At 34.7% G+C, this 24,702-nt stretch overlaps 1 protein-coding gene across 1 annotated transcript in view; it reads left to right on the top strand.

Moving 5' to 3' along the window:
* Positions 1–24,702, top strand: part of LOC145248852 (cilia- and flagella-associated protein 44-like) — a 228,307-nt gene that overhangs the window by 67,186 nt on the left and 136,419 nt on the right. The window contains exons 14-16 of the mRNA XM_080110575.1: positions 6,714–6,853; positions 15,574–15,725; positions 21,814–22,090. Of these exons, the coding sequence (XP_079966701.1) occupies positions 6,714–6,853; positions 15,574–15,725; positions 21,814–22,090 (569 nt within the window). The remainder of the gene's footprint in view (positions 1–6,713; positions 6,854–15,573; positions 15,726–21,813; positions 22,091–24,702) is intronic.

Here is a 24,702-nt window from a genome sequence, read left to right as displayed (position 1 = left end):
TTTATTATGCCTCCCCACGGGACAGAGTTAGACACCAGGGTCGTTTTTTAACGTGGAGAAAAGGTACAAAAATAAAAAAATTGTCTCAGTTGTGAAGGGCTGATCCTCCACCGAAAGAGAATAAGTCTGCACAGTGACCTGAAAAAAAAAAAAAAAAAACATATCCTAGGGCCACCGTATCCCGGTTTTTTTTTTTTTTTTTTACTGTTTTATAAGTAACTAGCAAAGATACCTGCACATCGCTTGGGACTTTTCTGCATACTTTGGTATGCGATTTGTGGCCACCTTTCCAGTAAGTGGATGTTGTAAGAGGGAAGTACATTTAAACTCGATGCTTAAATCTTATCTAACACATTGAATACTGAAAACATACCACTATCAGATCAGATCAGTTTTTCATCATATCCTTTTGTAGAACTTTTCATTGAAGAGCCTCGTGGTGAACTACATTTCTGCTTCTTTGATTTGGAGACAGAATCTAGAGTTTCTTCTGAACTTCCTTTCTGGCTGACGGAGACGTAGAACATAACGTGCCTGAAGCAGTCTGATGTCAGGTCTACGACAATAATGTTAAACGTCTGATTTTGTCTTTTATTTATGCTCATTGCAAAATACACCTTCATAGGAAACATTTCTAGATAGTACAATTACAATAACGCCCCAACATCCTCCTGACCGCCGCCGGCATCCCCCCCCCGCCCCAATATAAACAAAATGTTTTTTCTTGGGGGGGGGGGTCAACGTGTGGGTGCTCATGTTAGGTTAAATTATCATAGAAAAGCAATCCCCCACTTTATTGAAACTAACATTTCTTCAAAAAGTCCCAGGGTCCAGGAGTTCATACCATGCAAACGGTAAATTTGCGACGGGTTTTATTATCAGATTTGGTGTCAGAAGAAAAAAATCGGGTTGTGTCAAAAAACGAAAATAGATGTCTTTTTTTAATCATAAAAATAATTATTTGTCCAATCATGAGAAAGTGAAAGGAGGCCTCGGGTCATTTTTTTTGCTCGTTTGGCTCTTTTTGGTGTTTTTTAGTAAATGCATGGGCGGCCATCTTGCTTGCCAAATTATAGTGATCACGTTGGATACTAAATGTCTTCAAATATGAATAACTACTCGTTTGCGCAAGAAATAAATGCAATATTCATTCTCAGCGTCCCCCAAAACCTTTAAAAGTCGACAATTCAAAGGTGAATGCCGAGGGGGCGGTAAACTAAAAAAAAATACCGATTTATGGTAATAATTATACCATAGCGATATATGTGATATCATATATGGTAAAAAAATTATATTTTATATTAAATCTATATAATATATACCTTGTAACGGGTATTGTGAACCCAACATCCGGTTTACGACTTCCGGTTGCGTATGTGTACATAAACATAAACCCATAATAGCGTAAACAAATAAACATAAATCGCTACTTTTTTTCAGAATTTGACCTGCACACTAAAATATTAACGCTATTATTTAGAAATTATAATTTAACATGAGAAGGGTGGGGATGTTTTGCAACTATTCTGTCTTACAACTATACTGTCACAATTTTCTTACAAATAAATCAACTTTAACTCGTTGACAACGTATTGTTTTACTGTGTACGTTTTCAGCGTCCCAATTGTTTTTTTTTTGTGTCTAAATTATCCAAATAAAAAATTGTTAATACTTTCTGCATTTTTTTACATCCTTTATTTCCGTATTATGTTTAAGTTATTTTAACGCAATTTTCTTACAAATAAATCTACATTAAGCCGTTGACAACCATAAGAGCATTTTACAATGTATTGTTTTACTGTGTACGTTTTCAGCGTCCCAATTGTTTTAATTTTCGCGTTTACATTAAAAGATATATCAAAATTTGAATTTAACTTTAAGTATTATGCTATCTGTTCAGTGCACATTTCCCTATAAGTATGTCAAACAAACCACTTATAGTTCAATGGTTGTAATTTTTTTTTATCAAAAATAAACAATTATAAACAGAACGATGAATTATGGATTATATCGGCGTAAAACTACTAAAACAGTGAAAAAACCCCGGATAACTAAAAAATAACAAATAAAAAAGGTTTGTATTCACGCAGAGAGTGATCCAGACGTAACTCAGCGCACGCCCGGCTTTCTCTGGAACATGACGTCAACAGCCGGAGTAAGCCGAGCGTTGCCGAGAAAATTAAGCCGTCTGACGAAACATAAAGCTGAACCAATGACAATGTAGCACGATGGTTTTCAATGCGACGTGCGTTTTCGCAAGTTGAAAATTCAAAGCAGTAGATGACAATTTGGAAGAGGAAGAAAAGAAAAGAAATTAGTAAAAAAAAAAACACCATTTCGTACTTTAACGTCAGAAAAAAAACAAAAAAAAACATGAATTTTACAGCCTTAAGTGAGCAGCTGGAAACACCAACTGGAGTCCTCGACTTTTGTCAAAAAAAAATTACTGGCACGGATGAAAACTTGTGCATCATGTGGACAAGAAAAGGTAAGCGATGGCTATGCCTGGTGTTGTCAGGCTACCACATGCCGAACCTTTACATCATCTGAACTGGTACCTTTTTTTTTTTGCCAAGTCTAGGCCTACAATTGCCATTGTGGCCATTTGAGCGAGCAACACAGAAAGACGTCCAGCGCGAATGCGGAATAGGATTTACACACACACACACATGATTAATAAAACAATGGTCTGATGAAACAACAACAATATCTGTTTTTAAATGAAAAAAAAAATAGAAAAAAAAATCTATCCCACCCAGTTTTGTTTCAATTTTTCTAGTTTTCAGGTTTTTCCTTGAGAAAAAAATAAATAAAAATAACACCCCAAAACCAAAGATAATTTTTTTTTTTTCAATTTTTCTTGAAAAAAAAAAATTACAAAAAAAAAAAAGTGTTTATTTGACTTACCTTTGAACCTTTTCTCGAACAAAAAATCGGTCAACGTCAAGTTTCTTTCCAACTACTCAGAAAACATTTTTAAAGTTTCGGTGGTGCTGAAAACAAACATCACATTTAAATTTGGGGCAGATTAGTAGTTTTCATGATATGAAGAAATTTTTTTCAAAAAGTGGGGGTCACTTTCCTATATAAATTTAACATAAAATGAGTACCCACCTTCTGGCCATGTAGTAATTTCTTCATATCAAAACAAATTTAACTGATATTCGTTTTCAGCATCTCCGAAAACCGGCGCTGTTTTTTCTTTTTTTTTACTAAGATTCGTTCATTTTTTCATCTCATAATTTAGGACGCTAATTCTGCTGTCGGTAAGTTTATAAAAACATACTTTTTTTTTTGTTTTCATAATACAACTTATATAGTTGTTAACAGGTTCTTCATCAGCAGTTAAATATTTCACAAAAATTCTGTTTACATTAGGGGGCTCCACAGCCCCCTAATGTAAACAGAATTTATGTGAAATATTTAACGATTCCCGCTTTAATGGTTTAATGGATAATGTCGGCATGTTACTTACAGAAAAACGGTTAATTCAACTACAGAAGCGCCTGTTAAAAACTATACAAGTTCTATAATTGAATACCAACCTAAAAAAAAAAACGCTCATGGTCCTAACTTATAAAAAAATGAACGAATCTCTTCGTTTAAAAAAACAAAAAACAGTGCTAAAAAACAGTGCTAAAAACGAAAATCACAGTTAAATTTGTTTTATGATAGGAAAAAATTATTAGGTGGCCAGAAAGTGGGTGCTCATTTTATGTCAAAAAAGTAATTTCTTCATATCATGCCCCAAATTTAAATGTGATATTCGTTTTCAGCACCACATGAGAGACGTTGTGAGCCTTTGTTTTATCGTTACTTCCATGGCAGGTGCTCGTCTGGGCTCCAATCCCTGGTCTCCCCTCACCGATCTTTCACGAAAAACACCCGTCTAGCTGAAACCACTGTCAAAAATTTTCCCCACTCTTTATCTGTGCCAAAATCAAATTACATGAACAAAGCTTCTTTCTTAGAAGTGCACGCCTGTGGAACTCTGTTCCGTCTGCCTGTTTCCCACCTGACTACAACTTGGATGTCTTTAAGTCCAACATAAACATTCCTGATGAACCGCCCTCTTAAGTAGACACTTTATCAAATCTCAACATTAACGTACTGTGCATGCACTAACCCTTATCCCCGAGTGGCTTCCGGGCTTTGATAAGTGGTGACCACCTTGTAAAAAAAACACACACACACAAAAAAAAAAAAACACCGAAAACCTTTAAAAGTCGCCATTTTAAAGTTTTTTGAGGAGTTGGAAAGAAACTTGACATTAACCAAAAAATCTTTAACATTATTTATCTAAAAAATATATGCTGCTAATGCAGAGAGTGATCCGCACTATTTTTTTAAAATCGTATGTCCATGTTTAATTAAAGTTTTATGATATGTTTTTTTTTATTCAATTGTAAGGTTAAAGTACAGAATAGGTAGGTGTATCAGAATTTTTGTAGGAATTTTTGACACCCCTAACATGAAACTGCGAATAAAATATAAAAATCTCGTAATTTCTCTGTTAAAAGTGGGTTATTTATTTCTTTAAAGATTATACTTCCAAAATAAACTATTAAAGTTGTTTTAAAAGTAATAGAAATATTTTTTTTAAAACAGTAATGAATTTTCCAACTCAATATTTTTTAATTTTTAAACTTTAAAAATCTATCAAAATTTTTCTATTGATTCTATTTTTACGATATTTTCAGGGTCAATGTGAAATTTTATGTTCTTTCCAATAAACCGAATATAATATTTCAGACAAACGTTTTTTTTTAATTCACGCCCCCCCCATTTTCAAGTTTCTATTAAAAAGTAAATAATTAATTTACTCACCGAAAAGTAAATAATTAATTTACTCACAAATTGAAGAGAAAAGGTCAATAAATAATATATTCAAATTTAAAACAAAAAACAAGTAGTGTTTTTTAGAATTTTACCTGTAAAGTTTGAAGTTTAAAACTTTTTTTTTGAACCGCGTTATTTGTTTTTTCTTTTGTTTTAATGGAACCTTGGTCCTTGTTCCTTTAATTGAAAAAAAATTAGGGCTTGAATTAAATTTTTCGAGGAGTTATAAGCTTGGAAAGACAGGGGGTCGAATAATTCACGCCTCCCATTTTGAAATGTCTATTAAAAAGTAAATAATTAATTTATGTACCAAAGTCTTATATATCACAAATTGAAGAGAAAAGGTCAATAAATAATATATTCAAATTTAAAACAAAAAAATAAGAACTGTTTTTTAGAAATTTACCTGTAAAGTCCGAAGTGTAAAACCTTTTTTTAAAAAAAAAACACGTTGTTTTTTTTATTTTTTTAATTTTTTTTTAATGAAACCTTGATCCTTGTTCTTTTAATTGAAAAAAAAAAAATTAGGGCTTGAATTACATTTTTCGAGGAGTTATAAGCTTGGAAAGATGAGGTGGAATTATTCACTATTTTCACGAAATTTCTGACACACCTACAGAATAGGTACAAAACACCATCCCCTCCCCATGTTAAGAATGGCTTTTTAAATAATAACGTTATTATTTCAGCACGGACCACTCTCTGCATGAGTACCATATATATATATATATATATATATATATATATATATATATATATATATATATATATATATATATATATATAGCAAAAACAAAACAAAAAAAATATTATAAAATTTTTCTTTACAGTTAATAAAATTTCAAATTTAAGGTAGGTTTTCTTTTCTTGTTATGCTTTCATCAGCGACGCTCGGTTTACTCCGGCTGTTGGTGTCATGTTCCAGAAAAAGCCGGGTGGGCTCTGAGTTTACTCTCTGCATGAGTACCAAAAGGTTACTTAAAAATTAAGAATAAGCGAAAAAAAAAAGGTAAAACTATACAAACACCGTGACAGCGAATTAACCCTAACCCTAACACTAACCCTAACCCCAACCCTAACCCTAACCCTAACCCTAAACCTAACCCTAACCCTAACCCTAAACCCTAACCCTAAACCCTAACCCTAACCCTAACCCTAACCCTAATCCTAACCCTAACCCTAACGCTGTCACGGTGTTTGTATAATAATACCAAAAAAAAAATTACCTCCGAATTAAAAATAAAAATAATTATTCAACTTAGAAGAATATTTCGAAATGAAAACAAATCTATTATAGAAAATATTTAATAACGTGCTCAAAGAATTAAACTATCACAGTTATTCCCCTTGGTTTTCTGGTTTGAAAATTAAAAGGTTTCAGATTTACGATAATAATAAGTAAATTTAAGTTAAATAAAATATAAACTGAAATGAAAATAAACTAAATAATTACATTTTAAATTATACTTTTAAATAGTACAGTATTAACGATGCTATTATGTCGAATAAGTAATATAATCGAGCTAATTATTTAAAATGATTTAATTTAATGTGATATGCTAATAAGCATAACTCAGTCGATGTATAGGTGATGTGAAGAATGCTATATGTAGAAATGTCTCCTTTGACAGAAATATCCTACAATGGGCATTAATATTTCTTGACCAGGACACTTTATATTTCTTTGATCATAGGGAGTTGTACACACAGACAAACACACACGAACGCTATTACTTTATATATAGAGATATAATCTGATATGTGTGCGTGTGTAGACGCATGTATATGATGCATCTGTTTGATTTGGATTCATATTTTGTGATAGCAAATGTTCAATCATGTTTATGTCTGTTTATTTCGCATTTTTTTTCCAGATGAAGAACAAGAAGAAGAAGAAGGAGAAAAAGATGAAAAGAAGGAGGAGAAATGGATACCTTTCTACCCTGAAAAGCCAAGCCCAGTCACGTGTTGCCAGTACTCTCTGGAACACGAGGGAAACATTTGGCTCTCAATGGTAAGAACGGGATGATTTTAATATACAAAAAAACACAACCGCCATCGTAAAACAACTACTATGCGAGGACTCGTAGTGCAACGGATAAAAGTGCTAAATAATAATCAGTTCTAAGTGAAAGTCTTCTGGAGGTTAAAGGTTCAATCCTCAGTATGAGCGATACTTATAATGCAATTGTGAACTACTTAAGACTTCTGCCTGATTATGACTGACAAGACGAGAACAATCAACTCCTGTGAATTAAATACAGGGTTCTGTTTAAAATACTGTACAGATTCCCGAGTTCAACATAAAGATTCCCGAGTTCAATAAGTTGTACCAAGGTTTAGAGAGGATGTTGACTGAAATGTTGCGAGGGTAATCCAAGTAATAGAAATAGCATCGTTGCAGGCCTTCCTTTTTTGATATACGAGGTGCATTCAATAAGTTTCCAGACTTTTTTTTGCATAGGCACTTTTATTGATAGTACACGCATGGAAGTCTAGTCCCTTTGGAATTAATCTCCTCCAGCTACAAAGCACTTGTTGTACCGTTCCCACAAATTCTGGAAGGCCCCAGGGAAGTCTCTTGTGTGAGTGTGTCAATAACCCTCGTCACAGTGTGGTACAATGAGGAGGCCCCCCCCTCCCCTTTGGGGAAGCTGGGGCTTCTACATTAATAAACCTTATAGGCCGCTGGAAAAATGGTGGGATCTTTCTATTGATCCGGTAGATATCTCACTGCTGATGCAATACTCTATCTATATAAGAGCCAGGTACGTCCAAGGATGGAATACTGTTGCCACATCTGGGCAGGATCTTCTAGAAAGAACTTGTCCTGCCTTGATAGAGTTCAAAATAGACTTCGTAGCCTCGTAGGAGATGTCCTTTTCTCTTCCTTGCAACCTCTATCTCACAGAAGAGATGTTGCGAGTTTGTCTCTGATGTATCGTTATTTTCATGGAAAGTGTTCGACTGAGCTTCAGTCTATGGTCCCCCCTCACCTAACTTTCACAAGAAACACTCGTCTAGCTGAAAACACTATCAATAATTCCTCCCACTCTTTATCTGTGCCTAAACCTAAATGTAGATTCCATGAACAAATCTTCTTTCTTAGAACTGCACGCCTGTGGAATTGTCTTCCGTTTTCCTGCTTTCCGGCTGACTACAATATGGTTGTGTTCAAGTCTAACGTAAATAAGTTCTTGATGAGCGGTTCCATATAAGTTATCAAATTTACCGAATTTTCATTACTAATGATTACTATATTGTCCAATTTCTACTGTACACTCTTTAACCCTTATCCTTGAGTGGCCTCTTGGCCTTGATAATGTGATGATGCCTGTGTAAAAAAAAGCAAAAAACAAAAAAAACAAACCTAACTTGTGACTGACTGTGTTCGTGGGGAAGCGAGGAAGAAAGGCGTTATTATTGAAAAGCATGACGGTTTCAGTAACTATTGTCAATCAGGTATGACTCGAGCCAGGAGTGACAGTTGTTTATAATATTGAACTAAGTCAAAACGATATAAGACCTTAGAAATTGATAGGTCAAACCCAAAAACCCATGATGGGATACAAAAACAAAACAATGTTTAACCGTTATGTATGAATATCTCTTTCTTACACTCTCTTTCTCTTTCTCTCTCTCTTTCAATGAAGACAGAGAGGAGAATTGAATTATAATTGTACTTTTTTTAACAGTTGGGACTTGGATCTTGTGCACGAGAGACGCACATAGCAGTTTTGCCGCACACATGGGTCGATGACTAAATATGCTCCTTCATTGTTAAATGTAAAATAAATTTTATATTTTTATAAATATGCATTTGTTTGCTATTTTTGTACAAGCGTTAAATTTCAGCATGCGGTTTAATGCCGATTATGCAAACACTGCCTGCACACAATGAAAACTCAAGAAGCGGCCCATACCAGCCGGTTATAGCCGACGACATACCCACCCGTTGATGTTCCCATGTGCCTATCATTTGATATCATGTCTAACACCGGGGAGCTGGTTTCCTCAACCAAGTAACACTCCCCCCAAAACGATAGTGTCATAACAGCCTCTTTCATCTCCTCAATTGTCTCCTAACAACAGCCACTAAAGTTTTCCTTGAGCTTAGGGAATAACCAAAAGTCACAGAGCAAGGTCTATACTATAGAGAAGGTCAGGAACTGTCTTGATGCCCATCTTGGTCAAATAGTCTGTGACAAGGATGGAGCACTCCTGAGACAAATCTTCTGCATCTTCAGTTCCTTGCGAATAATTGTGTGTACAGTTCTTACACAGGTCTCAATAGACACACGACGGTCTTTATCCATGAAATTCTGTATTTGGCCAATCAACTCTGGTGTTCTGAGTTCTTAATCTTTCCACACCTCTCCTCATTCCTCAGAGACTCCTTGCTTTCCTTGAATCTCTTATGCCCCTCAAAAACTTGATGTCGATTCATGCAAAATGGTCCAAAAGCAGTCTGAAGCATTCTACACATTTGTGCGCCATTTTTTCCAAGTTCAAAACAGAATTTTATTGCATATCCTTCTTCTAAAGTGTCCATATTGTATTTTTGAAATTCATCAGCTGTGACAATCAAGCTATTTTAGGGTGTATTCGAATTCCTGCTGTAGCTGTTCATTCGAACCTGAAATCTTAAAAAATTGGTCAGTCATCTCATCAGATGTATAGCAATGACATACTGAATTTTCAAGAGTCTACGACAATTTTAAATACCTGTACAAAAAAGTTTGAAGGCACCTAGTTGGATGAGATTTTATTTTATTTTATTTATAAAGCTTTTGAATAAACGCAGAAATCGTGTCCCTATTGTTCTAAATCCTTTCTTTTTGATTTGCTTATTTTGTGGGGTTTTTGAAATTTAATTGATCCTTTAAATATATATGGGAACAAATAATAAAACAATATAAACATTAGCTCTAATATCAACTGGATAACGTGAAAAATATCAAAATTTATGCTTAACATTTAAGATTACGGCTGATACGAGTTAACAATTACAAAACAAGCGCTTAAAACTAAAAGCAAAATGAATATCAACGCTGATCTATGCTATGCATGACAACAAAATCTATATAAATGAAACAGTAGATGTATGTATACGTGCGTGTCTGTATGAAAATATGTAACTGATAAACATTTAAACTACTGTTCACATAACACTGAAATTAACAGGAAATACTAATCATACACCAAGGATGGTTTATAACGAGTAAAATCTTTGTCTGGGTGGACGAATTATGCTTACAGAAATATGTCGGCAGGTAGAAATGCAAAAATGTTCATTTCAACTTACCGACACATTTCTGTTTCTTTTACGCATGTGCATATTCATTCATAGTTTGAATTGATTTCATTTTAAATCTTTCTGTCTGTCGATAGTTCACGACTGGAGCTCTAAATGTTTTGGTTTCGATTCTAGCTGATGGAACACAAATCATTTTTTATTAAAAATTTTTTTTTTGTTTTTTTTACATGGGGTTACCCACTTATTAAGGCCCGAAGGCCACTCAGGGATAAGGGTTATTGCATGTACAGTAATCAATGAGATAGTATTGTAGTAATCATTAGTATTGAGTGGTTAGATAGAGTGTCTTACTTAAGGGGGTGGTTTGTCAGGAGTTTGTTTATGTTGGACTTGAAGACGTCCAAGTTGTAGTCAGGTGGGAAACAGGCAAGCAGCAGAGAGTTCCACTGGCGTGCAGTTCTAAGAAAGAAGCTTTGCTCATGGAATCTACGTTTTGATTTAGGCACAGATAAAGAGTGGGGAAAATTATTGACAGTAGTTTCAGCCAGATGGGTGTTCCTCGTGAAAGATTGGTGAGGGGGGACGAGAGATTGGAGCTCAGACGAGCACCTGCCATGGAAGTAACGATAAAACAAAGACAGGCTCACAACGTCTCTTCTATGGGAGAGAGGCTGCAGGGAAGAGAAAAAGGCATTCCCCACTAAACCACAAAGTCTATTTTGTACTCTGTCAAGGCAGGATAGGCTGTTTTTAGCAGCTCCTGCCCAGATGTGGCAGCAGTACTCCATCCTTGGACGTACTTGGCTTTTATACAGATAGAGAATTGCATCAGTAGTGAGATATCTTCTGGAGCGGTAGAAGGATCCCACAATTTTCCCAGCGTCCCTGGCAACAGATTTGATGTACGTGTTCCATTTCAGATGAGGAGTAAAGGTCAAACCCAGAAGCTTGTCAAAACATGGAGTTTCCCCAAGACGAGAGCCATCCATTTCAATTGATGCCAGATGAGGGTCAGAGCGTTGATGATGTAAAGATAGAAGCTTGGTTTTGGATGAATTAAAAGTGACCAACCACCTCTTCCCCCCATTGTACCATGTGCTCAAAATCAGAGGAGAGAGAATTAGAGAGAACTTTGTCATTTACGGCCTTTGATGTGTTGCCATAGATGGTCGTTTCATCAGCATAGATGTCAACGAATGATTTAAGTATGTGCTTTGGTAGATCATTGATGTAGATCAGGAAATCACTATCTCTATCTCTATTATATAAAAGTCACTTTGTGTGTGTGTGTGTGTGTGTGTGAGCGTGTGCTTGCGCGCGCATGTGTATGCGTGCGTGCGTGCGTGTGTGTGTGTGTGTGTATGTGTGTGTGCGCGCACGCACGTGTGAGTTCCTTCCTTCCTTCATGTTTCCGAAACGGCTGAGCCTATCTTTTTGAAAATTTCACACAAAGCTAATTTATACGTCTGGCAGTGTTCTTAGATATGTTTTGTACAGAAATTCATCTGATAAGTATTGAAAATCGAAAAATCCCATCTTTAAAATAACTTTTCTCTCTTATACATATAAAAACGAATATATTTTGCAAGGGAATATTTTACGTTACACCGGCCAAGGGAGATAATAAAATCATTTCTTCTAAAAAAAACAAAAACAAATGCATTATAATCTGGAGATATAGCTTAGTGGTAGAGCATTCGACTACAGATCGGATGATCCCTTGTTCAAGCCCGGGTGTACCTCACCAATTCTATTTTATTTTTTTCTTATTAATGAATTCAATTTACAAAAAAAAGAAGAGGTACCATTTAAAATCACCACAAATAATTTCTTCATTTTCAATTTTTTAAACCGAGCCCTGATTGGTCAAAAATTTTCAAGCATTAATCAGAAGTGACTTTTCCAGGGCATTCATCGTCAAGCCCAAATATTAGCTGAAATAAACACAAACGGAATTTGATGAACGACATTATCATTATTTTAAAAAAAAGTTCTTTTGCGAATTAGTCCACCAGGCATATTATTCCTTGTAAGATATAATAATCAATAGAGGATTGATTCCATAATAATTCATACGCAACTTGCATAAATTAAAATGTCATGTTTAAGCGTATTGTACGGCTAGGCAACGCCGGGCTGCCAGCTAGTTATATATAAGGTACAATATAATATTCAATTGAGAACTGGCCCTGTAATAATAATAACAACGAAATCTGCATGAATTAAAATATATTTAAGCGTATTTTACGACCGGCAAGGCCGGGCGGCTCCTGCTAGTTATAAATAAATGCAACTGATCAAAAAACAAATAAACGGCGATTGTAAATACAAAACTATATTTATTTAGAGAGGGAGAGAGAGAGAAAAAAAAACAACAACAACAAAACATTGAGGGTGTTTTGTGTTCGTTTAGTGGACGTGATGAGCGAAAACTTGAATCGTGTGGTGGAAATAGTCGTGGTTATGAAAGGACTCGTCCCAGTTGAAAGAATATCTAGTTCGTTGAGAATTCTTTGAGAAGAAAAGAGACTATTTAATCAGAGAAAATCTTGCTTACCGATTTATATTCTAAGTTTTAAATGGGAATCTTCTTCGTTTTGAGAACTTTTCTTTATTCAGCGTCCAACAAAAACTATTTTTCTTAGCACCATTAATGCTTCTATGAGGTATTTTCGTGATCCCAGTTGAAAAACTATCTTGTTGTCAAATAATTTCGGGGTGTGATTATTAGGGCTGTGACAACAGCATATTCTTTTCGTTGTTTGGACTCTTGAGTATATACGTTTATATCTTATATGTTTTTATATAGACTGATGTGGTTCTCGGTTGATTGACTGTGTTCTCCGTGCCTTTTATATTTCTTTAGCGACTCACAGAGGCTTGCAAAAATAAGTTTTTTTTAAACCGAGCCCTGATTGGTCAAAAATTCATATTTTGACCCCCCCCCCAAAAAAAAACAAACAAACAAAAAAAAAAAAACGCGCTTTCAGCTACGTCGGCCATTTCTCAAGCGTCCTTTTTTTTTTTTTTTACCCAAGATATTTGGTGTGGGTGAATGCTGTAATTCCCGCGCAAATGAATCCATAAGTTTTAATCTGTGTGTGACTTAGAAAAATAAAATAAGAAAAAAAAAAAAAAAAACACACACACACACACACACACACACACACACACACACACACACACACACACACACACACACACACACACACAGCCGGTACCTCTCGGTATAGTTTTAACAGCTTAGTTTTAACTTGCGTACGAGTGAGTTTCCACAATAATTACTTCTGCTTATAACTACAAATAATCCTAAACAGACATTGCACATTTTTCTAGTACGAGTTACGTCACACAGCTCTTGGTATATTGATAAAGTTTTGAAGAGTTCATGTCTTGTGTATGAATGAGCCAGTAGCGTAGCAACTATTTTTACCACCCGGGGCGGTCGTAAGATTGACCCCCTCACCTCTACTGGCCGTTGATAATCCGTTAACCTTCAAAATTCCAGAAAGTCCTCAAAATATTTATTTTCATGGAATTACAAAGAAAGATCTAATTTTAATAATTGCTGTTATTAGTCCGAGACTTGTCGGCATAAAAAAAAAAATAAAATAAATAAAAAAAAAAGAAATTAAAAAAAAATATTTCGAAGGTAAACTTCATCTTCAGTATGTCTTTCTTTTTGTCATGTTGTTGTTGCAGCATACAATCAACAAGTAGAATTTATTTATGAATTTCAATATAAATTTCAAACAAAATAAATATCTGTTTATTTTATAATAATGCGTTGTTTTTGCTTCAAACGTATCTGTTACATGATAAGGGCTGTCCCCTTTTCATGTAAGTATAAAAATAGAGAGATCTACTTAAAATGAAAATAAAATGAGAGAAAGCAGAAATCGAACCCTGGAAATAGGTTTTAAAGAACAATAGGTTTAAATGGAATGTCCAGTAAATTGTTAATTCTGATGAAATAAATAATAAATAAACTATTCATTGTTAAAAGAATGTGGATAATAAAATATGGGTTAAATGAATTAGATATGTAGGTTGAATTCCTTTGTGAAAACAACAAAGAAAAAATAGGTTATTGGGAAATCATAATGTTCGGAAACGTGCAGGTCACGCATGTTGATGGCACGTGAATTGTGGTCACGTTGGCCGGACATGCATGGATTTCTCAATATAGGAAGTGAGAGTTAGTTAGTTAGTTAGTGAGAAACTCAGAGGGATTTTGAGAACGACAGACGATAGTCTGGAGTTTGGAATTCGAACGTCTAGAAGCGAGACGGTCACTTTGAAACTTAATATGTGAAGCTTTGAATTCCTGAACGCAAAGCCACCAGCCGGTCAGTGGAAGAATAAATGTTCATCATGTTTTTATAACTGCCGTATCCTGTGTCCATCATTACATGAAAAAGGTATTGTCTATTTATGTGTACAAACTATTTGAAATTCATCATCTAAAAAATATATGTGTTAGAAAGTAAATGTGTCTATTTATGTTATACAAACACTCCCGTTCATACGAACTGTCAAAGCATAAATGCCAACCTGTCAATCCATCGGCATAAATGCAAACCTCTCAATTATTGGTCTGTCTATCTAGATAGCGAATCACCTTTCAAAGTTTATTTATATGTACACTCTCTCCTTATATCTACGCTTTAATGTCTCCATCCATATCTCACAACATGATCACACACATAAGACTCTAATCTCTCCTAAGACTGTCCATCACTCTTAAGACTCTTATCTTTACTACTACTAATAATAATAGACAACATAACATATCTAATACGTATTTCATTTTATTTAAATTCAACCAGCGCTTCTATAAAAGGAACACAAACCCTAACGTGAATTTTGAATTTTGCGTGACCAACGTACCGTTCCGACACTTGAAAAGACTACCGTGAAAACAACAGACTTCTACTTGCTGATTTTATGCTCCAACAAAAACATGGCAAAAAAAAAAAAATACTGAAGATGAAGTCTACCTTTGAAATATATTTATGAATTCCAATATAAATTTCAAACAAAATAAATATCTGTTTATTTTGTAAAATATAATTTTAAATAAAATTTAAAAAAAATAAATAAATTTTGCAAAATAAATATCTGTTTATTTTTATAATTTTTAAAAAAATTTACAAATTAAATCTTTTATTTTTTAATTTTCGAATTAACAAATCTTTTTAAGTAAAAATATACCATAAAATTTGTTGTTATTTTAAATCTTACAATTAACGAATAAACTTTGAAATTAACAGATCATTTCAAGCAAAAAATATATCATAATTTTTTTTTTTTAATTTTCAAATTAACAAATGTTTTCAAGTAAAAAATACAGCATAAAATTTGGTGTTGCAGTAGGTATTCTAGATATATATTTACTCAACCCCCCCTCCCCACTCCACCGAAGTGTTGGAAATATTCATTTATTTCTGTTTTTTTTTTTTGTTTTTTTTTCATAGGGAGAATATGATGTTGGGTATTTGTATGAATGCACTTTTCATCCAAAGAATTTTCCAGAAAGGGCGATCTCTCAATACCATCCAAATAATCCCATCACTGCAGTGCCAATTGAAAACTCTGATGGGATACCAATCATGGTGATGAAATTCAGGTGAAATTAAAAGCTTTCTACTTTTTTTTCTTTCTTTTTTAAATTTTCTGATCATTTTGTTGTAACTAGGGATGGGGCATCCTACTGGATGCCAGACATTAATCCGCTATCTTAGCCATTCTAGCCAAGAGATCTTTTAAATATTCTAACCGTCCCTTTAAGATCAATTGTTTGTAGCTGTCCTGCACTTGGTTCACCGGGTATATTTGCTAGGTTATTTTTTGAAATTATTTTGCATGAGTCCGGCTGCTGTATGCACTGGAAAGATGGAGATCTTCTTAAAATTTCACTTTTTTTTTTAATGTCGTACATAAGACGTTGATTTTCTGTTTTCTTTTCTTTCTCAGCTCTGTTTAAGCCAGCATCATTTAGGACATTGACTTCTACTAAGGTTGCTTCTCTCTTTTTGTCATCCCATATCATTATGTCAGGTTTAATAACTCCGTTTTCTAAGTATGTAGCCACGCAATGTCTACTCAACTGTTATTTACTTCCTTCCCACACAGCAGAAACATGTTACACAAGGTCAGAAAGATGAGAAGAGTCAAGCCAGCGGCTTTTAAAAATTGCCTGAGCAGCCCCGCCAGCATTCCATAGTCGGGGCGCCTCAGGCAGTAAGCAATAAACTTACTCTACTCGAAAGATGGGAGTCAAGGCCTGGGAGGCCAAATCATGTAGATACTACACAGGATTAATACCTCAGTCCAACAGATACAAAGGCCACTGAAATGGCCTAGTTTCTGTCAGACTGATTGTTGAGAACGAATCGTGAACTGGTATTTAGCTGTTCAGAGTCTCAAGGCAACTAAAGCTGTGGAGAGACTGCTAGACTCCAAGATTCCAGCCTCTGTAACATTGCATCACTCCACTTGTTTTAGAAGTACTTATACAGAATGTGCTCCGATGAACCTTTTTTTATTTTTTACATTTTTGGTTACGACTTATTAAGGCTCAAAGGCCATTCGAGGATAAGGATTAATGAGTGTATAGTGATCACCGGGATAACAGCATATTAATAATTAATAGTGGAAATGGGGTAGAAATGGATTATTTAGAGAGAGGGGAGGGGCGGCTCAACAAGAGCTTGTTTACATTGAATTTGAAGGCGACCATATTGTAGTAAGCAGGAAAGCATGCCAGCAGAACAGAGTTCTGTAGGTGGGCAGTTCTAGGAAAGAAGCTGTGTTCGTGAAATTTACATTTAGATTTCGGCACAGATAGAAAGTGGGAGGAAACTGCTCATAGTCGTTGTAGCTAGACAATTATTTTTTTTTTTTTAAGTTTGGCAAGGGGAGACCATAGAACCATAGGCGTTACAAGAAAAGAGCCCTTTTCTTGTGAGTAAGAAGAAAACATTAGATACACCGAGATTCGAACCTTGTAAGCAAGGTTCAGAAATAGATTCAGAAAGGAATTCGCATTGTTCATTTTCACATGAAATAGTTTAGAGATGTTGTTGGAAAAGGATTTTTAATTGTTCAATTCTTTTTATGAAAACTGAATTAAAATAAAGTCAGAGAAAATAGAGAACAATGCAATTTAAATATGTTGAAAAATAGGTTAGGTCGAAAAATAGATCAGTGAGAATTCTGCACAAATGGTTTGGGAACATGTGCGAACCACGTATGTTTAGGCCACATGAGTTTCCACGTGAGTGGGTCACGTTGAGAGCCATACATAACGTCATAGCAGAAAAGCAGATTCTCAATATAGTTTGCTAGTTTTAGTGAGATTAGTGAGACAGAGAGAGACGGAGTCCAGAGTCGAGTCCGTATCGAATCAGAGGAGAGTCCCCCTTTAGAAGCGAAGGGGAAAGTTTTAAACATGTAGAAAAACTTTGAATTCCAGGATGTCATCATCATTTTGACCGGTCAAATGGAATAAAAGAACATCTCATATTTTTGTAACTGCCGTCTTCGTGTCGTCTTTCTACAACAAAGGTAATGTGAAATCATCTTATATGAACTTTGTTCCCACTCATCTTTATAATGAAATTTGTGCATAACTCATCTAAGAAATGTGTCCCCCTCTCCATCTAAGAAATGACTGTCCCCTCCGGTGTTAAATAACTGATCAATCTCTCTTCACTCTAATAAATGTTAAAAGAAGGAACATCCACAGACTGCAAAAAGTATGTCTTCTCTCTTCTCTCCCCCACCCCCTGTAATATCTGTATAAATGTATCTTCCCCTCATCAATATGAATGTCATCATCCGTCTCTCTCTTTAATGTGGTCTCCTATGCAACATAGGGACCTTACTGCAGTTGTATTCCTTGAAGTAAAATAATCACCATTGTCGGAGGAAGATACTACTAATGTTATTGTTATTATTGTATAGCATATAAAGTTATCTTGTGAGATATTCGAAGTCAGACCCCAATAGCATGCCTGCGGAACTCTGTTCCGTTTTCCTGCTTTCCAACTGACTATAATATGGCTGTCTTCAAGTTTAACGTAAACAAGTTCTTGATGAGCCGTTCCATATAAGTTAACAAATTTACCGAATTTTCATTACTAATGATTACTATATTTTCCAATTTCTACTGTACACTCTTTAACCCTTATCCTTGAGTGGCCTCTTGGCCTTGATAATGTGGTGATGCCTGTGTAAAAAAAAAAAAAAAAGAAAAAGCTGACAAATCAAATTCGTTTTATTCAATTTTCATTTGTTATTGTTGTACTGTGTTATTGGGAGATATATGACATGATTCACGTTCACACTGGTTCCTGTTAGATCACTGAAGTTAAGCAACGTTGAGTCTGGCCGGTACTAAAATGGGTGACCATTTGAGAATTCCAGGTGCTGTATGTGCTCTCTGCCTATCTCGGCATTGTTTCCAGTTGTCTAGCTCTTCTCCTTGCCACTGAACTCAAGCAGTGCTGATTCAGGAGAACTATGATTGGGATTGCACAACTCTTGCCTCACAATTACATGTGCAGCTATTCTTATGGGGCCTATCCATTGTCTCTTGAGACTGAACGGAGGTACTGTGTTATTGGGAATATAATAAAATGCTTAGCTACAATTTATTAAAAACAATTATTTAGTCCCAGCCAGATAAAATCTGAAGCAGTTTTAAATAATTGCCTAAAAATAAAAAAAAATCATCAAACGACGATAACTTATTTTAGCGTGCTCCGATGAACTTACCGTAGTTGTAGCCTTTCAATGAAAATATCCTCGATTCACCTAAATAGCAACAAAATTCCACCCTTCACTATATTGCCAAAAGATTTTGTTTTGCTATGATAACTTCTTTCCTTGCATGACTTGCCTTTATCTGACAGATATAGTGCTCGACTGAGCTTCCATCTATGATCCCTCCCCTTCTGTAGATCATTCGCGGTAGATACTTGTTCAGCTACGACAATTTCCTATATTCTCTATCCGTGCTTAAAACTAGGCTAAAATTCCATGAGCAAAATTTTCTTTCCTAAAATACCCGTCTGTAGAAAACAATACCACAGGGCTACTTCCCAGCTGACTATAACACGATCATTTTCAAGTCTAATGTAAACAAGCTGCCCTCTTAAATAATCAAACACTACCCAAGCTCCACTATTACTGATCATCACAGTATTATCTCGCCGATCACCTCACGCTCGTTAACTCTTATCCTTGAGTGGCCTTTAGGCCTTAATAAGCGGTGACATCCTAGTAAAAAAAAAAAATATATATTTTAACCAAATTTGGTTAAGCAATCTAGACGATAGACTGCATGCAAATAAACAAACGTAACCAAAAGCATAACCTCCTTAAAGGAGGTAAAAGCAATAAGTGTTTTTACCTCCACGAGCAAAGCTTTTTCCTCAGAAATGCTTGTTTGTGGAACACAATACCACGGAGTTACTTCCCAGCTGAATATAACCTGGTTGTTTTCAAATCCAATGTAAATAAGATCTTGAGGAGCTGTCCTCTTAAATAAATTAAGTTCTATCCAATTTCCACCATAACTGATCATCACAGTGTTGTCTCCCTTGACACCCATCAATCTTAATCCTTGAGTAGCCTCTGGGCCTTGATACACAGTGACTCTAGAGTATAATATATAGATGGCTATATGTCTCTCGGTGTGTCTGTCTGTCTGTCTTCGTATTTTCAAACACTATCTCCTTCGAAATTAAAAGTTGCAGAGTGGCGCAAGGGGGCCTTATATGATTGGATTTTTTATGGGCCATTCTTTTATGGGTCTTTAGCCGGTTAAAATTGTTTTTAAGGGGTCAAAAATGGGTCAGATTTGAAAAAAATTGATATACATTTTGTACATTCATCTTAGTTTATTTTTAATTTTAAATTTTTTAATCAGTTCACGAGACATGCGTGTCACGTTAGTACAGTGGTAACATCACCAGCTTTGAATGCTACAGTTGCGGTTTCAATTCTAGCTGATGGCACCTGAATACTTTTTTCTTTTCTTTTGAAATCACGACTCTATAATACTATATACGAAATCTGGACAAATTAAAATCTATTCAAGCGTATTTTACACCCGGGCAAAGCCCTCCCCCTGCTAGTATATACATAAAAAATATCTGTATAGATAACATAGAAATAGAGAGACGTATTATTTTGCTATTTAATTTGCATGCATGTTTATGGTCTGTACGAACACACTATGTAAATTAAATAAAAAGAGAGTTGTCATTTTTCTAGATACTTACAGAAGCATTAAGATCTATTAGAGAGTGATTGGCGCAAGATACAGTCAGAGAGGGTGAGAGAAGTACATAGAAAACTAAGTGAAAAATGTGTGAATTATGCAGTTAATTGCAAATAACGGTTACTTATAAATTAAAATAGATTTTTTTCAAAACATAACTCAATCCCAGAATTAATGGATATTTTAGCATGCATTTTGTGTCATAAAAGTATGTAAGAAAATGCGGGTTTGTATTACTGCACACATAGATTCGAAAAAGTTGTCAAAAAAAACAAATATATAACAAATAAATGTTATCAAAGGCAAGATAAGTTACTTTTCTACCTAACTGGATAATTTTTTAGTGTTTTTATTTAATGTAACATGTTTATCAGCTCGAAAAACATACAGTGTTTACCGATGTATTGGAAAATTTAAAATGGCGCCCGACTCTCTCTTTGACACGGTAAGTGTGGGAAAAGGAGTTAAAAATGAAAAAAATATAGAAAAATACTGTTAAAAACCCACCGAATATATGTCAGCCTATGTCGCGGTAACATATAATGAGCGAGTTTCTAACAGTATTTTGTATAGTTTTTTATTTTTAACCCCTTTTCCCCAACTTAACTTATAAAAACATATAAGATATCAACAGATACATGCACGAGGGGAAAAAATAATGATAATATTATTCTGTTGTCCTAGCCCTAGTTATGATACATGTCTTAAACGTTAGTTCTTTTCAATAAAATAGATCTTAATTATGATATATCTTAAACATTATTTTTTCCAAAACCTTTATATAATTTAAACATTGTATTTTTTTTTTGATAAAATAGGTCCTATTAATTACGACACATATTAAACATTAATTTTTTTTTTTATAAAATAGGTCTTTTTATGACATATATCTCAAACGTTATTTTTTTTATCGATAAAATAGATCTTAGGTATGACATATGACATAACGTAAACGTTATTTTTTTTTTAATAAAATGGATCTTATTTATTTATGACATATGGCATATCTTAAACGTTGATTTTTTGGTAAAATTGATCTTATTTATGACATATGACATATCTTGAATGTTTTTTTTTTCTGTTGTTGTTGTTGATAAAACAGAATATAAAATATAACCATTACCTGTTTTTATGCTTTGTATGCAATTCTTAACAATTTCCTCGGGGGATACGTCTTTACTAAACTATCATAGTTTCTGAACGAAATTTTGACACTGTATTTCGTAGTTGTAACTAATGTCTACACAAAACAAAGTTGCATCCGTTTGTATTTCTTTTGGCTATAATTTCAATCAGTAATAATAAATGAAGGATACTAGATGAATTAATCAGTAGATATCAACGTTATTACCCTCGCCCTCGCCTCTTCCGTGCTTATTTCTATTTTTCGTTCAATTATTAATTATTCTGTCTTCCCTTTTGGCAGCCATGAAGGTGCTCGGTTACTGCTCGGCTTCCTCAATGGCAAAATCCGGATTCATCAGTTGCCGAAGGCGTACTGTTTCAAAGAACTGGGACCTTACTGGGAGTTGGGCGTCCACGACTGGGACTATGGTCGAGTGACCAACCTTGTGGTCAGTTATGATAACAACCTGCTGCTGTCCACGGGCGCAGACGCGAACATTTTCGTTTTCACATACATGAGTCAGGAGAAAGTGCTGGAAAAAATCAGCGAAGCGAAGATGATGTTACCAAGCAAAAAAGTAAGAACGCTTTCTTCTTTTTCATTTTCCCGTACAGCTTTCTTTTTTTTTTTTTTTTTTTTTTTTTACAAGGAGGTCACGACTTATCAAGGCCCGGAAACCACTCAGGGATAAGGGTTATTGCATGTACAGTACGTTGTACGTTAGTGTTGAGATTTCATAAAGCGTCTACTTAAGGGGGCGGTTCATCAGGAATTTGTTTACGTTGGATTTGAAGACATCCAAGTTGTAGTCAGGTGGGGAACAGGCAGACGGAACAGAGTTCCACTGGCGTGCTTCCTTTGTTTTTGTTTTTTTATTTCGATTTTTTTTTTGGAGGGAGGGGGGGCGAATAAGGAGTTATCATTATTTACTTTCTTGTTTCTTAGGCCGATATGTCCTCCAGCCTTCATCAAATGTGGGGATTTTGACGTCGAGTAGTTTTAGTTTCCGAGTTTTTCCTCTCTCTTTAAACTTTTAAATAAACTGCTCAATTTCATGTGCATGCTTGCAATAATGTGAGGATTTCTCTCCCTACATTAAACAAAAAAAAAAAAAATTCAATTCAAAATAGGAATTATACTTGAAGATAAGTGCTGAAATTCGAATTGGGAGCGACAGCTTTTAAAGAAAAAGGAACAACAACAACTGTGTAATATTAATTGAACAATTTTACTTTGGCAAGTAATAAAAGCATGATATACACAAATGAACCACGAAACAATGGAAAAGACTTAAGGGAAGGTTTAAAAAAACAAAAAAAAACAAAAAAAAAACAACAACAACAACAACAACAACAACAACAACAACAGGGAGACGACTCTCTCCCCCCTTGCTGGACTGGGCACCAAAGTTCAAGCAAAGACCATTGCCCTTGTGGCAATCAGTTATTGGTCAATGTAGGGGAAAGCCTTCATACCAATTGTCACTATCCAGCTCCTCTACTCCCCGGGGAGCTGGCCCTCATTTCCCCTTCACTCTCCACATTAAAAAACGGCCTTGTGCCTAATTTGCTCAATGGGGAAGCGAATAAATCCAACCAACTGGGTCCTACTTGGCTATGCCTAGCCAGGGATAAAACAAGACGGAAAGAAACTAGGGAGAGGTTACTCATACAGGAATGATAAACAATCCTAATGATGTCGATGTCGATGATGATGATGATGATGATGATGATGATGATGATGATGAAAAAAAACAGCATTAGCGAATCACTAGTGGGAGTCCAAAAAAAAGTGGACGATCGCTGATAGTAGAGTGGGAAATAGTATGGCAAGCCAGCACATGTAGAAACTTAGACAACTTGTGTAGACTATGTTTGAATGAGAAATTAGCTATTCTAAACTTTTAAGAACCCTAAAATTTATTAAACTGCAGGAGTAAAATAGCGTATGTAAACACAAAATAAACTTGACCCTAGAATAACAACACACACGCCCCCCCCCCCAAACCCACATGAATAAACAGTAAAAACAATAATAACAAAAATGATAACCATAATCATAATAATTGATAAATAAACAAATACATAAACAAGTACACTAGTATTAAATAAAATATAAATGAAAAACATCCAGATTAAAACTAGGTCAGTTCCCAACACAAAGAAAAGAGAAACTGGATTTCCGCTAAAAAGGACAAAAAAAAAAACAGGTGAATTAGAGGTCAAATTACCTTTGCCCAATAAACGCGCGCCTATTGGCTATGATAAATGGGTGTGTGAATAACAAAGAATCTGATTGGCTGACTAGCAAACCATAGGAACATATAAAAGCACATAGCAACTTTGATTCCATGCAATAGCCTGATGAAATTTCACAAGGATAAAACGAATAAAATTCTGTGTAGCTGAGTTGCCATATATATATATATATATATCTTCAAAACGTACTATAAATATATGTGTGTGTGTATGTGTGGTCAAAAAACGCTTTGAGTATTTTATATTAAAAATATAACAATAAAAAATAAATAAATATAGTATAAATTGCTATGGATACTAACTAATATATTGCAGACTTAGTGCCCGGAAAACTCGTCCTTGGAAAACTCGTACCAGGAAAATCCGTACCCGGAAAAACTCGTGCCCGGAAAACTACCCCCTTTTTACTAGGTAGGAAAACTGGTCCCTTATTGAATAAATATCGATTGAAAACACATTTTATTACCGTTTTTGAAGGAGATATTGTTTTTATAAGAGACTATGCACCCCCATAATATTTTAAAAAACTATTTTTAACTCTTGCTTTAAAAAAATAAATTTGATCACAGAGTCAAGACACAAAAAACGAAACCAAATATTTATTTAAAAAAATACTCTACTTTTAACACTTTTTGTGTCATTACGAAACAAGAATAAAAGAAAGTAAACACGTATTATCAAAGAAAGCAATTATTTTATTTAGAAGAATTAATTCAGTTTAAATAATTCTTGTGTTATTACAAAACACCAAAAAAGAAAACACGGGCTTATGTAATTTTGGTACCGCACTGAAATAATAACGTTATTATTTCGAAAGCCATTCTTAACATGGGGAGGGGAATGTATCGTTTAAAAGTCATTTTGGGGGCACTTGTGCAATATGCAGACGGCGGCTATTGTTAGGGGGCGATAACTCCAATTTCTTCTTGGT

Source organism: Euprymna scolopes, chromosome 27 (genome assembly GCF_053919585.1).
Source record: "Euprymna scolopes isolate OS-2025 chromosome 27, ASM5391958v1, whole genome shotgun sequence".
NCBI lineage: Eukaryota > Metazoa > Mollusca > Cephalopoda > Sepiida > Sepiolidae > Euprymna > Euprymna scolopes.
The sequence above is the reverse complement of the archived record's forward strand: the minus strand, read 5'-3'. Positions and strand labels throughout refer to the sequence as shown.